General features: G+C 50.9%; 2 protein-coding genes across 5 annotated transcripts in view; one reads left to right on the top strand and one right to left on the bottom strand.

The window, feature by feature from the left end:
* The window catches only part of WDR93 (WD repeat domain 93), a 50632-nt gene extending 41410 nt beyond the window's left edge, over nt 1-9222 (top strand). For both annotated transcript variants that reach the window (XM_047862636.1, XM_047862637.1), the window contains exons 15-17: nt 127-283; nt 607-805; nt 8836-9222. In XM_047862636.1, coding sequence (XP_047718592.1) covers nt 127-283; nt 607-805; nt 8836-8932 — 453 coding nt within the window. In that variant the 3' untranslated portion in view covers nt 8933-9222. The remainder of the gene's footprint in view (nt 1-126; nt 284-606; nt 806-8835) is intronic.
* Nucleotides 1-16058, bottom strand: part of PLIN1 (perilipin 1) — an 88308-nt gene extending 72250 nt beyond the window's left edge. For 2 of the 3 annotated variants that reach the window (XR_007152967.1, XM_047862639.1), the window contains exon 1: nt 15502-15589. The gene's annotated coding sequence lies outside the window, so the exon portion shown is untranslated. Of the gene's footprint in view, nt 1-15501; nt 15590-15976 lie in introns of those variants that run through there. The other variant, XM_047862643.1, reaches the window with a different exon arrangement.
* Between the last annotated feature and the right edge of the window lie 1248 nt (nt 16059-17306).

Raw genomic sequence — 17306 nt, 5'->3', positions numbered from 1 at the left:
ACACACATGTTTCTCTGCTCCCCGAGCAAATCCGTCCTCTCTGTTGCTGGCCTGGATGTCCAGCTGCCTCTCTTATTCCAAACGGGGGTGACAGAGAAGTCCCCGTTGCCATCCCTTGCTTCCCAGGTGCTGACCTTTTCCAGGAATGGCTCTGTGCAGCTCATGGACGTGGCCAAGCCCCAGATCATCTGTGCCTTTGCTCCACCCAGAACCTACCATCTGGCAGTGCCCTGGACGCCTGTGTTTGTCGTGTCTTTGCACCGCCCGTGTTTCCTGCTCCGAGGTATGGGAGGGGGGGCTCTGGGGGCTGCTATTTGCCTGACCTTCTCCCTCCCTTCCCAAAGCACGGGGTGATGCCCCCAATCTCTTCCCTGCTCTTCAACCCTGCACCACAGGCCAAAAGGACACTGCTGCTTAGCCCCTCACGAGGCACTTAGCTAAAACACAGGATTCCAGAGAGACTCCTGCGGCCCCCCTTCAAGGGAGCCCCTCACAGCTCAGCCCCGACGGCCCAGCCTTTACCAGCAGAGAGCTGCCCCCAGCTGCCCACCCAGCCCACAGAGAAGGTCATCCCTCTACAGAACGCTGTGTTTTGTTTCATCTCAGGAGACCATCCTGACGAAATTGAATCCGACGACGCCAAGGACATCCAGAATTCTATTTTCTGTTTTAATCTCGAGGCCTACCCGCTCCTGGAAAACATCTGCAACCTTTGCACCGTTCCTCAAACGGACATGACCGATAGCACGGCCTTCGCCCAGGTGTTGCCCTTGGAGAAAAGATGCGAGAATTTCCTCCAGGAGAGGTAGAGTCCCGGGTCTGCTTCCCATCCTTGCTCCTGGGGTTGTCTCTGGGTCGAGGACTAGCCGAGTGTGTTCGATGGTCAGATCCGTCAGGCATTTCGACTGCCCCTTCCGTGGGGGACCCCGCCATATCGTAGCCCGTGAGCCACACTCCAATTTCCCGTTTGGGTTGGCAGGAAAGGGAGCCCCGGATTCAGGCTGGTAAAGAAGAAGGACTGCCTGCCAGTTGCTATTTTCTCCTCGTCAAGACTGTCTTGTCCTCCTGCTTTCTGGATTCTTTGGTTTTGTAAAACTGTATTTGGATGATCAGACACCAGTCATGGGAGACAGGGGCTTAAGTCATGGGCCAGGTTCGGCCCATTTGCTATGTCTCATCATGGCTGCTTGTGTGCTGCAACAGCAGACTTGAACAGTGGTGACAGAGGCCACACGACCCATAAAGCCCGCCTCATTTACTATCTGGCCCTTTATACAAACTGGTCGCCAGCCCCTGGTCCAAGCCCCCTTGGCTTTAACCGTCGTCTGGACAAATGGTTCGGCCACGCGTCTCTCCCCTTTCTGTGACCCCCACGGGTGGGGACTCTGCCTGTGGCCCTTTCTGCTGTAAAAGCATAAGGAGCTGTGCTCTGTCTGCTCTGGAGAAGCAGCTGTCTCTTCTAATCCATCCGCCACTCATCTCGGCGGTTTGCAAATTCTTGCTGATGGTTTCTGGCGTGACTGCACTTTTGGCAGGAGGAGGTTACCAGCGGAGCCCTGGATTCTCCTGGGGTTGGGGGGGGGGGTACTTTGATGGCCCCTTCCTTCCAGGGTCTTCAGAGACTCTGTGATCTCTCCAGTCCCCACGATACCCCTTTACGACCATTTCCCCTTTTTCTATTTACTCTTGCCTCAAGAGGAAGGAAGTGGAATGGCCAGGATACTCAGGTTTGAAATCCAGTGCCACCCCTTCCTAACTGAGAGACCTCGGGTGAGTGCCTTCACCTCCGAGAGCCTCAGTTTCCTCCTTTGTTCAAAACCGGTGTGTTGAACACCTGCAGTGTGCCAGGCTGGACACTTTGATGGTGCCCAGCCCTCAGGTTTTGTGGGTATTCCAGAGATAATACACGTCTAGTGCTGGGCATTGGGTGGTCGCTCAGTAAATGGTAGGTTCCAGAAGGATGCTGGGTTACTTCCAGTTCGTGCCTGGGGAAATCCTAAACACCACCGCAAGGTGGCGCCGTGAACCCCCAAGGCTGCATTTCCCTGCTGCTTGTGGTTCTCCGGTTGTGGGGGTGCCTGGGGGGCTTTCAGTATCTCCTGGAAGGAGGCAGCCCATTCATCCGGAGAGGCAGATGGTCTGTGGGTCTCGGGGGGAGGACGGTGAAGGAGGAGTCATCGGGCATTTCCCCTGATTAGAGATTCACCAAGAGCGTCTGGCTGTTCTTTACATGGCAGTTTCTTGCTTTGACCCTTGACGGCTTGACTTATTCTGAGGAGACATAGCTGAAGAATTGAAGGGTGAGGCATCGTGATGTCTGCAGCTTACTTTGAAGCACAGACCAGGAAAACATTTAGAGAGAGGAAGAGAAAATGTCAACAACCAGTGAAACCCAGGAAAATACTCACAGAAAGAGACAGACAGACAGCCAGGCAAAATGTTCACCATCGGTGACCACAGGTGCAGGTTCACTGTACTACTTGCAACTTTTATGTAGGTTTGAAATTTTTCTTTTAAAAAAAAATTTTTTTAAACGTTTAAATTCATTTTTGAGAGACAGAGTGCAAGGGAGGGAGGGGCAGAGAGAGAGCGAGACACAGAATCCGAAGCAGGCACAGGCTCCGAGCCATCAGCACAGAGCCCGACGCGGGGCTCGAACCCATGAACTGTGAGATCATGACCTGAGCTGAAGTCGGACGCTTGACCGACCGAGCCACCCAGGCGCCCCAGGTTTGAAATTTTTCCAAACAAAAGATGGAGACAGGTTATGAAATATCGTTTACCGTATAATCCTGATTTTGAGAGAAGTCTGGAAATGTGTATACCAATATAACAGGAGTTCTATTTGGGTGATGATGTATGTGATTTTTTTTTTTTTTTGTATTTTCCCTATTTGCAGCTTTCCTACCGAAACAAAACAAAACAAAACATTCTCTTGGAAAATTTAAAAAACTGGTTAAAAAAAAAAGTCAAGAGTACGAGTTTAGGTCATAGCTATGGTGAGGCTGTACTCCTGGGTCATGGTGTGGAGTTTCCGGAGCTCTTTCCTGATGAGGCCTAGAGAACTCTGTGTTTAAGGAGACTGTTCCCATTTCTGCCTCGCAGTTTAACGCCCTCTTTTACTGGCCTGGAAAGGGTGAGGCTGGACCGACATGTCCAGCGCCGGGCGGCTCACCTCCTGCCTGGCAGCAAGGGGCCCGGCCAACTCAGGCCGCCCTCAGTCCCTGACTGACATTTCCAACCCTCAACCAACGTATGAGTGGAGATCGGTACTTGGACACCTGCAGAGCCCCACTCAGCCCCTGAAATCTGCTTCAAGCACACTACGACCATAACGGAGCACTTCCCCGTTGTAAAAAAAAAAAAAAAAAAGTGATTCATTATTTCTGATAGAAGTTATACACGCACCTGTAGAAATCTGGAAAACAGGACAGCGCAGAAAAGAAAATGTAAACCACCCACGACCATCACCAAACCCTAGCCCTGCTGTTAATATGTCAGTGCATTTCCTTCTGGTTTTCCCTTTGGTGTTTTGACTAAGTTGAGGTCACGTTCCGAGTTCAACTTTTAAATCTGGCTTTCTGTCACTCCAGAATATCACTTCATTCTTTTTTAAGAAAACCTTCCTTGTAAATATGCCAATGTCATTTTCTGTGGAAAGGATGTGTCTGCAGGGCGTTTCCCCACTCCCCTGTGGTCGGGCCTGCTCTGTAAAGATGGTCCTTTCCACCCTGCCCCCTCCAGTCTGTGTTCCTGTAGGAATGGGGCTCACTCTACTACTTTCCCAAAGTCTTTCCTCCCTGTCGGCAGAGCTTGGCTCTCAGGTGTGATGCCTGAGCAACCCCCCCTGGGGTGGCCCCCACAGCCAGGAGGGTGGGGAGAGGACTGCCCTCCCAGGGAAGCTTGTCAGGGCTGACCAGGTGGGGCAGGGGGGCTGGGAGCGGGGGTGACCAGGGGCAGGGCTTGGGATTGACCCAAACCATGGGAGCTTGGGAACAGAAAAGCTCAGGGAAGTTGTCACTGGGTTCTGGGACCCAGCAGGAGCTGGGAGGGGTTGCATTGTATGGTTGCGGCCAGCCTAGCTTGAAGGAATTTTTACTTCGGCCTGATCACAGTGTTCGAATTATATCCCTTGTGGCAACCCATTTTCCGGATTGGGTCCCAGCGACAAATTGGGAAAAACTGTTTTAAAGAAGGCTTTTCCTTTTCTACTTGCTCTGAGGTCTGCTATCTGGGACTTTCCCAAAAAGTAGCCCTCCACCCCCCTGACCCCCACTCCAACATTTTATTTTGAAAATTTTCAAACATACAGCAGTTTTGAAAAAAAAAAAAAAGTCACTGCACATCCATATACCCACAACCTAGATTCTGCCATTAACATTTTCCTATTGTTGTTTATCCCACATATCCATACATGTCCCAAAGGTTTTAATCTCATCTTGTTTTTCCCTATTTACTCCTCGTGTCTGAAACCGCTTCCATTGGCCCTAAAACTAGGTGAAACTTCAAGGCAGTGGGTTATGTGGCAATCGATTCAGAGTTTCAAGCTTGCAATCATCTGTCCAAAATATTTTTGCAAAACCTGCCCCTGGGACTTTTATAAATAGCCAGTGTGAAAGGGAACCTGCCTTTGGGGCTTTAAAAGGAGGCCAGCTAGCCGCAAATGTGCATCCCCACCCCCCACCCCAAGGCCTGGCTTCTGCTCCCGTGCAACTTGGGGCTCCAGGCACCGTTTCCACTTTCGAGTTCTGCCATCCCTGGCTAGGTCAAACTTGATCACAAGACAGAAATTTCTGGACACTAGGAAGCAGACAGAGTGCCCCTTCCTCTCTCTGTCTCTCTCTCCCTTTATTCCTTATGGAATACAAAGCCAAGCAAGATTCGGGTTCAACCACCCACCTGTCTGCCAGAAGGCGGGCTTCTGGGTCCACAGGGCACCTGGCCCTCTGGGCCAGGGGCTGGGCAGGCAGGAACTGACAGCTCATGGCTATTTTAATTAGGGAACGAAGGACACTGAGCATCTTTCTGTTATATATACTGTACATTTCCCTCACTCCTTCCCTGGCCTGCCCTGGATCTGTTTCTTATGCGTGAGTTCATTTTCTTTTGATTTTAAGAGTTGTCAATGTGCTGTGAATAATTTTTCCCGGTTTGTCTTTGGAGAGGAGTATTTGGAGTTGCTCACCCAGCCAGACAGAAGTTTCAAGTGTCCAGTAGCTGGACTTTTCCGCCTTCTCCCTTAGGCTTCGCTGAGGGGCAGGTGCAAAGGGCCTCAAATTCGGGGTGCAAGCTCTACAGTATGACTAGGGCACAGACAGGGGGCTCTAGCTGTGCGACAGGGCGGTCCCCAGCGTCTCCGTGTGTAAAATGGGTGACAGCTGCATCTCCGCATAGGATGTGGCCTGGCACACGCTGGAAGTGTTAACCAGGCTAACCATCTTTACCACGAGATCATCGAGAAAGGCCTTCTCCCCGCCAGCATTATATTTTGGACGTCATCCATGTTGTCTTGAACACACGAATGACTTTATTTTCAGGCTTCCTTTTTTTTTTTTTTTTTTTTTTTAATTTTTTTTTCAACATTTATTTATTTTTGGGACAGAGAGAGACAGAGCATGAACGGGGGAGTGGCAGAGAGAGAGGGAGACACAGAATCGGAAACAAGCTCCAGGCTCTGAGCCATCAGCCCAGAGCCTGACGCGGGGCTCGAACTCACGGACCGCGAGATCGTGACCTGGCTGAAGTCGGACGCTTAACCGACTGCGCCACCCAGGCGCCCCATCAGGCTTCCTTTTAAAACTTGCCCTAGTTCCATCTATCCAGCTGCCTCCTGGACGGTTGCTCTTTTTTTTTTTTTTTTTTTTTTTTTTTTTTTTTTTTTTTTTTTTTTTTTTTAAAGCAATCTCTATACCCAACGTGGGGCTCAAACTCACAGACCCTAGATCGAGAAGTTACAGTCTCCAGGGCACCTGGGTGGCTCAGTCGGTTGAGCATCCAACTCTTGGTTTCCGGCTCGGATCATGATCTCACAGTTCATGGGTTCGAGCCCCGTGTTGGGGTCCAACCTGACAGTGCAGGGCCTGCTTGGGATTCTCTATCCCTCTCTCTCTTGCCTCTCATTTGCTTGTGGTCTCCCTCTCTCTCTCTCTCAAAACAAATAAATAAACTTAAAAAAAGAGTCACACGTTCCACCGACTGAGCCAGCCAGATGCCTTCCTAAAGATTTTAAGTAATCTTACACTTAATATGGGGCTTGAACTCACAACCCTGAGAGATCAAGAGTCGCACGCTCCACCACCTGAGCCAGCTAAGTGCTCCTGGACGGTCCCTTATTGAATCCATGTTGTTTTGACCTCCTGACCCAAAAATTTCACACCCACTTATTTATCAGCAGCAGAAGTATTATTATAGTTAACTTTAATGAGCACCTACCGTGTGCCAGGGCTATGCTAAGTGCTTTGCAGGCATCATCTTATTTTTTACTATTATTTCCCCGCTGCACAGCGAGAAAGCTGAGGCTGATGAGGTCGTGCCACCGGCCCCGGGTCACCAACTTGTAAGCAAAGGAGCTGGGTTTGAGCACAAGCAGTGTGGGTTCAAAGCCCGAGTTTGTAACATGCACATGCTTTTCCTCCTCCCTGCCCATCGCTCTCACACGCAGGCAAAGACTTCATTGCAGCCTGGACAGCATTAGCGAAAGAGTGGAAACCCCAAGCGTCACCAATAGGGGAAAAAGACTGTGGCAGATCTGGGAGTGCCTCCTGGAAGCAATTTCTGGGATACGGTTTCAGTGCAAACAGCAGGGTGCACAACAGTGCATGGCACACTTCCGTTAAAAAAAAAAAGATTATACACATGTCTACGCTTGTATGTGTATACGCAATTTCCAAGGATTTACAAGGAGCCGTTAATTACCGTTGCTTTGGGAACAGAAAATAAGGATCTGAGGAGAGAAGGAAATTGCTTCTAATTGTATACCCACTTGTATTCTTCCATTTTTTTTTTTTTAAAGCAAAGTATAGAGTACTTTTTCAAGTTAAATATTTTAGGGGCGTCTGGTGGCTCAGTGAGTTGAGCGTCCAACTTCAGCTCAGGTCACGATCTCACAGCCCATGGGTTTGAGCCCCACATCAGGCTCTGTGCTGACAGCTCGGAGCCTGGAGCCTGCTTCGCATTCTGTGTCTCCCTCTCTCTCTGCCCCTTCCCCACCTATGCTGTCTGTCTGTCTCTCTCTCTCTCTCTCTCTCTCTCTCTCTCTCTCAAATAAACATTAAGAAAATTTTTCTAATAAAATAAAATACAAATGTTTTCGTGCATCGAGTATCAGATACATCTCCACGTGGATGTTCCTTGGCAGGTAGAGCCTCAAAAATCCAAAGCTGCAACCATGGCCTTTCTCCCCGGAAGTAGCCCTCCTCCTGCTTGCCCTAAGCGGTTTAACATCCTCTGTGCCCTCAGGCACCCAAGGCAGAAACCCAGACAGCAGGGGCACCTCTTCCCCAGAAGGAAGGCTTCCTTCCTCCCCGCCCCCCCGCTCACAGCGGCCATCTCTGCACAGGCAGAATGAGGGGCGAATCCTGGGCTGCCCTGATTTTCCTGTACTGAATGTGCATTTATTTGTTACTTAAAAAAAAAAAATTAACATCTTGTAAAAGACCCAACTCGAGGGTCTTCTCTTCCAGGAGCTCCCCAGGCAAGGTGGATGGATCCCTCCTGCCTCCCTCCATTCGACCTCTGTGGCACTTAAAACGCCTCAAATTACAAATGTCCTCCCCCCCCACCCCCCGTCACCCTGATGGAGCTGGGGTGGGGGGAAGCAGGGCTGTTTCAGCCACATGGATCTTTCCCGCACTCGCACCCTTGCCTGTCACCAGCGTAACCAAACCAGTGGGAGTTCACCCCGTGGTGAGTGACACAGACAAACTATAGCAGGTGAATTGTGGTGCGAGGGCAACTTTATTCGCAGTGGGTAAGGACATCACCGGGAATAACTTTCAAAAGCCGTGACTCTCAGAGCAGGGGTGGGTGGGTTCCTGAGACTGAGGGTTAGGGAAGCCTGGTCACTGTACGCAGAGGTGGGCATGCGGTCCTGCACGCGCCCTAAGGAAACACGTCCACACATATGCTTTGTATGTCACGTAAATGGGACGAGCCCCCCCTCGGTGCAGATTTTAGTATTATGATGAAGTAAAGGTAACCGCTGGTCCCTCCCTGGGTCACCGCACGGTCCCGTGTGCGCAGGCGTGAGTCGGGGGTTAAGTTCAGACTGGTCTGGTTGGCCGGGCCTCCAGAACTCTGTCTGGGCTGTCAGTCGTTATTGCTGGCGGGGCGGTTCTGGTTTCTTTCTCGGGATGTTATGCCCTTCGGGTCTTTTGCCTGAGTTTAAGAGAGAAGCTGGAAAGAAGAATTTAAGGAAGAATGTGGGACAAAGGTCGGTAAGTTTGAGCAGGTGGGCAGTCAAGGTCGGGTCTTGGGAGTCCAGCCGGTGACACTCGATGCTCTAGCGGCGTCTGCTCCCTGGAGGTGTGGGCATCCTGACGTGGCTCACGGTGGTCCACGCGCACAGACCGTGAGTCCCCCGTGGTACCGCGCCTTCCGTGGGGCGCCTCCCGCAGCACGCAGGCCCCGTCGTCACGCAGTAAAGGTGTTTCGAGTACCGGCCGTGCACCAGGTGGAGCCCCGAGGACACAGTCGTGCCGCAGACGAGCCATTCGGAGAGGCTCTTAGATTAGCACAGGGCGGTCAAGGTCTGCCCCGGGGACCTTGGAGCCGGGCGGCAGGGGGGTGACGAGGCACAAAGCGGCTTCCTCTCATCTCCACCCGTGTGGCCCACAGCTTCCAGAAGCTGGAGAAGAAGGTGAAAGAGCAGGAGCACTGGACCCGGCTTCGCAGGTACTCCCTGCTTCTCCAGAGAGAGACCTCCAGGAAGTGACTGGGCTCTCTGCAAGGTTGGCGGCAGGCAGGCTTCGCCCCGGGATGCTCCGAGGCCGAGAGACAAGGTGACAGAGGCCCCCAGGGGCCGAGACGGGCAGTCTGGGACCTCAGCAAGGGGAGAGGGATGATCTGGGGAGCCTCCAACCCTAAGCCGCTTGTCAGAGCCCTCGGGTGGGCAGATGTCACCCCAATAAACAGTGCGACCCCAAAGTCGCTATGGTGTGTGTCCTTTTGTTCCCACCCAGTCCAGACCCCAGCAAGGCCCAGTCCTAGGCCGTGTGAGGGACACTCGCCTTCTAAGCCCAGGAGAGCCACTTTGCTCAAATGACCAAGACCCCAGGCCACCCCAGCTGCTATGTGGCCCTCTTTCTCCCCACCCACTTCCTCTCCCTCTCTGAGCTGGCTCATACACAACCTTCCTGGAATTGCTTCGGAGAGGCTGTGGAGGATCAGAGGTTGGGTGACCGCCTGAGGTCACACGGGTCTGAGAGGCGAGGGGGCAGGCAGGAACTGTGGCCTGGGACCCTGGGTGGGTGGGGTGGCTGGGGGACAGGATGGGGTCAGAGAGGTGCCTCTCTTTTCTGGAAACTGCCCTTCCCAGGAAAACCGGCTGGAGGGGTCCCCGCAGCTCAAGGCCTATGCCTGCCTGTCACAGAGGACACTGTGTGGTGTCTCTGAGAACTGCAGGCGGTTGACACGTCCCGGCCTCCCCGTGGTCAACTGCACGCGGGGTTGGTGACAGGCATCTCCTTTTGTGTCCCCATCCATCTCCTCCCTTGGGACACACATGCTCCTCACTGTCCTGATCCCTCCTTCACGGCGCTGGTGCTGACCGGCAGCACGTCCCCGGATGAAGAGGTTCCCACCTGAGGCGCTCCGCCCCTCATTCTCCTGCCCGTGGAAACAAAAAACAGCAGCAAAAATAACCTTTACACCAACGGGTCCTGTTCCTCTAAACAGCAGGCACTGACTCCCTTTTGAGATGAGGGAGGAAAACTCAGGATGATGGCCTTGGCCTCGCACACCCCCTAAATGTAACAGAGGACTAACACTGATGGGGCACCTGCTGTGATGTGTCTGCTTTACAAGTACACCTTGTGAGATGTACAGATGATCATTATCCCCATTGTACAGAAGGAAAATGGAGGCTCAGGTCACTGCTCGGAACAGCCTGTATCAAGTCCTAATGGGCTTTTCCAACATCAAGTGTCAGAGACCCAGCTCTCAAACGAACTTTAGGGTTGGCTCACGTAATGTAGCACGTAATGCTTTCTGGGGAGCCGGGTCCAGGTGCTGAGTAACAACAGGAATCTCTCTCCATCTCTGTTTTGATGCCCTTTGCTTGGGTGGCAACGTGACTGCGACAGCACCCACAGCGAGTGTCCCTTTCTTTTATTTATTTTTTACTTTTTTAAAGCTTAATTTTTAAAAATGTTTTATTGTATTTATTTTTTAAATTTACATCCAAGTTAGTTAGCATATAGTGCAACAATAATGTCAGGAATAGATTCCTTTCCCCATTTAGCCCATCCCCCCTCCCACACCCCCTCCAGTAACCCTCTGTTTGTTCTCCATATTTAAGTCTCTTATGTGTTGTCCCCCTCCCTGTTTTTATATTATTTTTGCTCCCCTTACGTTCATCTGTTCTGTGTCTTAAAGTCCTCATATGAGTGAAGCCCTATGATATTTGTCCTTCTCTAATTTCCCTTACCATGATACCCTCTAGTTCCATCCGTGTAGTTGCAAATGGCAAGATTTCATTCTTTTTGATTGCTGAGTAATACTCCATTACATACATACATATATATATTATATATATAATACCAAAATCTTCTTTATCCATTCATCCATCGATGGACATTTGGGCTCTTTCCATACTTTGGCTATTGTCGATAGTGCTGCTATAAACATTGGGTGCATGTGCCCCTTCAAAACAGCACACCTGTATACCTTGGATAAATGCCTAGTAGTGCAATTACCGGGTCGTAGGGTAGTTCTATTTTTAATTTTTTGTGGAACCTCCATCCTGTTTTCCAGAGTGGCTGCACCAGCTTGCATTCCCACCAACAATGCAAAAGAGATCCTCTTTCTCCGCATCCTCGCCAACATCTGTTGTTGCCTGAGTTGTTCATGTGAGCCATTCTGACAGGTGTCAGGTGGTATCTCATTGTGGTTTTGATTTCTATTTCCCTGATGATGAGTGATGTTGAGCATTTTTTCATGTGTCGGTTGACCATCTGGATGTCTTCTTTGGAGAAGTGTCTATTCATGTCTTTTGCCCATTTCTTCTCTGGATTACTTGTTTTTTGGGTGTGGAGTTTGATAGGTTCTTTATACATTTTGGATTCTAACCCTTTATCTGATATGTCATTTGCAAATATCTTCTCCCATTCCGTCGGTTGCCTTTAGGTTTTGCTGATTGTTTCCTTCACTGTGCAGAAGCTTTTTATCTTGAAAAAAAGTTCCAATAGTTCATTTTTGCTTTTGTTTCCCTTGCCTCCAGAGACGTGTTGAGTAAGAAGTTGCTGCGGCTGAGGTCAAAGAGGTTTTTGCCTGCTTTCTCCTCAAGGATTTTGATGGCTTCCCGTCTTACATTGAGGTCTTTCATCTATTTTGAGTTTATTTTTGTGTATGGTATAAGAAAGTGGTCCAGGTTCATTCTTCTGCATGTCGCTGCCCAGTTTTCCCAGCACCACTTGCTGAAGAGACTGTCTTTACTCCATTGGATATTCTTTCCTGCTTTGTCAAAGATTAGTTGGCAATATGTTTGCGGGTCCATTTCTGTGTTCTCTATTCTGTTCCATTGATCTGAGTTTCTGTTTTTGTGTCGGTACCATACTGTGTTGATGATTACAGCTTTGTAATACAGTTTGAGGGGAACCTGGGTGGCTCAGTCGGTTAAGCGTCTACTTTGGCTCAGGTCATTATTTCCCGGTTCATGAGTTCAAGCCCCACATCAGGCTCTGTGCTGACAGGTCAGAGCCTGGAGCCTGATTCAGATTCTCTCCCTCTCTCTGCCTCTACCCTGCTCACACTCTGTCAAAAATAAATAAACAATTAAAAAAAAGTGTCATACAGCTTGAAGTCTGGGATTGTGATGCCTCCTTTTTTGGTTTTCTTTTTCCAGATTGCTTTGGCTATTCAGGGTCTTTTCTGGTTCCACACAAATTTCAGGATTGTTCTAGCTCTGTGAAGAATGCTGGTATTATTTTGATGGGGATTGCATTGAATATGGTAGATTGCTTTGGGTAGTATTGACATTTTAACAATATTTGTTCTTCCTATCCAGGAGCATGGAATATTTTTTCCTGTGTGTGTGTGTGTGTGTGTGTGTGTGTTTGTGTGTGTGTGTGTGTTCTTCAATTGCTTTCATAAGCTTTCTATGGTTTTCAGTGTATAGATTTTTCACCTGTTTGGTTAGATTTATTCTTAGGTATTTTACAGGTGTTGGTGCAATTATAAATGGGATTGATTCCTTGATTTCTCTTTCAGTTGCTTCATTGTTGGTGTATAGGAATGCAACTGATTTCTGTGCATTGGTTTTATATCCTGCAACTTTGCTGAATTCATGGATCAGTTCTAGCAGTTTTTTGGTGGAATCTTTAGGGTTTTCCATATAGAGTATCATGTCATCTGCCAAGAGTGAAAGTGTGACTTCCTCCTGACTGATTTGGATGCCTTTTATTCCTTTGTGTTGTCTGATTGTTGAGGCTAAGACTTCCAATACCACGGAGAATAACAGTGGTGAGAGTGCACATCCCTGTGTTGTTCCTGACCTTAGGGGAAAAGCTCTCAGTTTTTCCCCATTGAGGATGATATTAGTGTTGGGTCTTTCATACATGGCTTTTATGATCTTGGGGTATGATCCTTCTCTCCCTACTTTCTTGAGGGTTTTTATCAAGAAAGGATGCTGTATTTTGTCAAATGCTTTCTCTGCATCTATTGAGAGGATCATGTGGTTCTTGTCCTTTCTTTTATTGATGTGATGAATCACATTAATTGTTTTGCAGATACTGAACCAGCCCTGCATCCCAGGTATAAGTCCCACCTGGTCGTGGTAATTTTTTTAATGTATTGTTTGATCTGGTTGGCTAATACCTTGTTGAAGATTTTTGCATCCATGTTCATCAGGGAAATTGGTCTATAGTTCTCCTTTTTCATGGGGTCTTTGTCTGGTTTTGGAATCAAGATAATGCTGATTTTATAGAAAGAGTTTGGAAGTTTTCCCTCCATTTCTATTTTTTGGAACAGCTTCAAGAGAATAGGTGTTAACTCTTTCTTAAATGTTGGTAGAATTCCCTTGGAAAGCCATCTGGTCCTGGACTCTTGTTTTTTGGGAAATTTTTGATTACTAATTCAATTTCTTTACTGGTTATCGGTCTGTCCAAATTTTCTATCCCTGTTTCACTTTTGGTAGTGTATATGTTTCTAGGAATTTGTCCATTTCTTCCAGATTGCCCATTTTATTGGCATACAATTGCTCACCATATTCTCTTATTATTGTTTGTATTTCTGCAGTGTTGGTTGTGATCTCTCCTCTCTCATTCTTCATTTTATTTATTTGGGTCCCTTCCTTTCTCTTTTTGATCAATCTGGCTAGGGGGTGATTTTTTTGTTAATTCTTTCAAAGAACCAGCTTCTGGTTTCATTGATCTGTTCTACTGGGTTTTTTGGTTTCAATAGCATTGATTTCTGCTCTAATCTTTATTATTTACTGTCTTCTGCTGGTTTGGGATTTATTTGCTGTTCTTTTTCCAGCTCTTTAAGGTGTAAGGTTAGGTTGTATATCTGAGACCTTTCTTCCTTCTTTAGGAAGGCCTGGATTGCTATATAGTTCCCTCTTATGACTGCCTTTGCTGTGTCCCAGAGGTTTTGGGCCGTGGTGTTGTCATTCTCATTGGTTTCCACGTACTTTTTAATTTCCTCTTCAACTTCTGGATTAGCCCATTTGTTCTTTAGTAGGATGTTCTTTAGTCTCCAAGTATTTGTTATCTTTCCAAATTTTTTCTTGTGGTTGATTTCGAGTTTCACAGCATTGTGGTCTGAAAATATGCACGGTATGATCTCGATCTTTTTGTACTTGTTGAGGGCTGATTTGTGTCCCAGTATGTGATCTATTCTGGAAAACGTTCCATATGAACTGGAGAAGAATGTATATTTGCAAATGTCCCTTTCTTGATGGTCCCAGCAAAGTCCGGAGCCTGCTTCTCACTGCCCCGAATGTGGTCTCTTGCCTGAACCACTCGGTGCTGACCGTGCGGGCCTGTGTCACGTGCCCATCCCTGGAGCAATGCAGAGGGGGGGCCCACTGAAGCTAAGGAGGGGAGAGCACTGTCTGAAGAAAGAAAAATGCCAGACCTCAGGGGAAGAAGGCAGGAGGGGTGCTAAGCTTGGCCAAGACCTCAGAGGTGGCCCTGTCCACTCTCCAAAGTCACGTGTTGCCAATACCAGGCCACCTCCCCATCTCCTAGTGTGTGTGGGGAGGGCAGGAAGGGGAGAGGGGAGCTGGGGCATTCGAAAGAAGCCTCACAGGCCAGGTCCAAGGGAGGGAGGAGGGGGAAGAGAGGAGGGTGGAGGGCAGAGGGCCTGGCAAGGCTCCTGGGGAATGGGCCTGAGCCGCGCTGAGCTGGGGACCCACGGCTCTAGCCCCACTCGGGGCTGGGGCGCCAGCGGTCCCCAAAGAGGAGCTTGCCCACTGGGCAAAGGGACCCCTCAGAAGCACCAAGAACCCTGGGTCTCCTCGGGGGAGGCTGGAACCAGTGTGCGTGGAAGGAGCACCCAAGGCGCAACATTTGGGAGGTAGGGCCCTTAGGGTTGTGCAAATGCAGGGATGACATGTGGGGGGTCAGGGTGGGCTCCTGGCCTCGCTCCGGGGGAAGTGGGGCTTAGCGGTTAAGGCTAGCTTCCCTCCCCAGCCAGGTTCTCCAGATCCAGGCCCTTGCAGAATCCTGGCGCATCCACATGCCCTTTGGACGGACCTGCTTATTTGGTACCGCGTGGCCAGAGGGACACCGGACTGGCCCTCCTCCAGACGCACCAGCCACCCACCCAAGGCAGGGGACCCCCGCTCAGTCCTACGCCTAGGACCTTAGGACGGGCCCATGCAGACAACTCATGACCACCTCCCCCTTCCCCGCCCCGGGGGGGCCACACTGTGACCCCTGCAGCCTGTCCTTGAATCAATGTCTTGAATACAGAGCCGTCAGCTTAGCTGCCCCGCCTTAGAACCTGGCCCAACCAGCACCTACACAGTACAGTTTCCCCAGCGGGCGCAACATCTAGGCTCAGTGGGCAGAATGTTCGCTGCCGGCAATGACACTGGTGGCCACGGTGCAGTGGGGCCTTATTTTACACCCCCAGCCTCCCCCGCCCCCCCCCCCCCCCCCCCCCACCACCACACACGCTTGCCCGCCAGGACTGTTCCAAACACCTGACTGGTCAACGGCCTCCCACCGTTGTCCCCGTCCCAACGGCCAGGTACTAGCTTTGTGAAAAACGCCCTGTTTTCTGTGCTTTAGTGTCCCGATCTGTTAAATAGGTATAAGCGCACACACCTGCCCGCCTCACCTGCAGCGACTTGAGGTTAGACGGTGAATTGAAAGCCTTTAACACAGAGCCCGGCTGGGGTAACCAACCGCTCTGCCCATCCGACCCGGCCGGCCGGGACAGCAGCTCTTCCGAAGGACGCAGCGCCGCGGGCCAGCGGCCCCGTGGGGCACCCGGTGCCCACGCCACGCTCCGGCTCCCGCCTTCCAGCAGACACGCGCCCCCGCCGCGCCAGGCCAGGGCACCCTGGCAGGGCCCCGGGTGAGGTGCCGCCACCTAGCCTCCGTCCCAGAGACAGGCCGGCGTTGAGCTGTCGCCTAAACCGTGCGCCCCCGGGGAGGCCCACTGCGCCGCACTCACATCCGGGTCCCCAGCCAAAGCGGCCACCCACCCTCCGCTCCGGCGCGTCGGCTAGCCTCTTCCTTCCTTAACTCTCCCACCAACTGGCCACTTGTCACAGGTGCTGAGAACCGAGCGAGCGCACGCTGTCACCTACCTGGACGGTGCTCACTGACGTAGGCCTTGGGACGCGTACACAGGGTCTCCTCCCCGGGGCGGGCGGCGCCGGCCCAGCGAGGGGGCGCGGGCGCAGGCGCAGGAGAGGTGGGAGGAGCCCCCTTCCCATCCGCCGTCCTCCGTCTTATTAGCAGAGACGTGTTAATGAAAATTCACACCGAGGTGCTGATAAACAGTGGGCCTCGCCGGCTCCGAGAGGGAGGAGAATGCTCTCCGCAGGGGAGGGCGCTGGCCGATGAGCCCCACTTATCTGTGAAAAGACTTGCTAATAACTTTAATTCCCCATCCGAAACCGCAGGGCCTTTGCCATGCAAACAGATTTTCTAACTTGGGTAGGGCCCCTGGAAAAGACTTCTCGCTCTGCTCCAGTTAGGGTCCTGGGAGGGGAGAGCAAGATGAGGGGCGAGGTGTGGGAAAGGGGGTGATCAGCGGAGGTGTGAGGTCAGCCCCCCTGCAGGGCCTCTGCTTTTGGATCCCGCTCTCTGCGGCCAAATGCCGGCCAGGGTGCGTGCGCCTGGACGCCTGAACGTCACAGCGGTGCCCCCCCCCGGCCACGCCGAATTCCTGCCCTTCCCGGCCTGGGCCCGAGCACTGGAACTGATCTCTGAGGTGGTTTCAAAACAAACCTACCCGTACCGACGGATAAACAGATAAACCGTGGTATATCCGTGCAATGGAGTTATCACTGGGCAATAAAAAGAAACGAAATACTGATGCACCTAGGCCACACGGATAAACCCGGAAAACGTTAAATGAAAGAAGCAGGACACAAAAGGCCTCTATTGTGTGATTCCAGTTACACAAAATGTCCGGAACCGGCCAATCTATGGAGACAGAAGGTAGATGCCTGGGCTGGAGAGGGCGGGGGGGGGGGGGGGGGGGGGGGCGTGGGTCATGGGGAGCACCTGCTAATGGGCACAGGGTTTCTTTCCCCGGTGATGAAAATGTTCTCGATTTAGACAGTGGTGATGGTTGCATTACTACGAATATACTAAAGCCACTGAATTACAAGGTTGAATTTCATGGTATGTAAACTATATCTCAATAAAGCTACTATAAAAAACAAACGCTAAGGCCTGTGTTTCAAAGTTGCTTGGCAGGGAGGGGAGAACTTGGTATCCATAGAGGGCTGGGGGACCCTTGGGCAGAGGCTACATCCCCTAGCCTCACCTCAACTCCCCCACAAGGCTTGACTGCTTACCAGACCCCTTGAGCCAAGCCAGGCCCCTTCTGGGTCAAGGCTTCCTTCTTCCCCATACACTGCATCCCTGATCTGAACCCAGCAATGCAGACACGAGTGTGGTTCCAGG

This window comes from Prionailurus viverrinus, chromosome B3 (assembly GCF_022837055.1).
Source record: "Prionailurus viverrinus isolate Anna chromosome B3, UM_Priviv_1.0, whole genome shotgun sequence".
NCBI classification, from domain to species: Eukaryota; Metazoa; Chordata; class Mammalia; order Carnivora; family Felidae; genus Prionailurus; species Prionailurus viverrinus.
The sequence above is the reverse complement of the archived record's forward strand: the minus strand, read 5'-3'. Positions and strand labels throughout refer to the sequence as shown.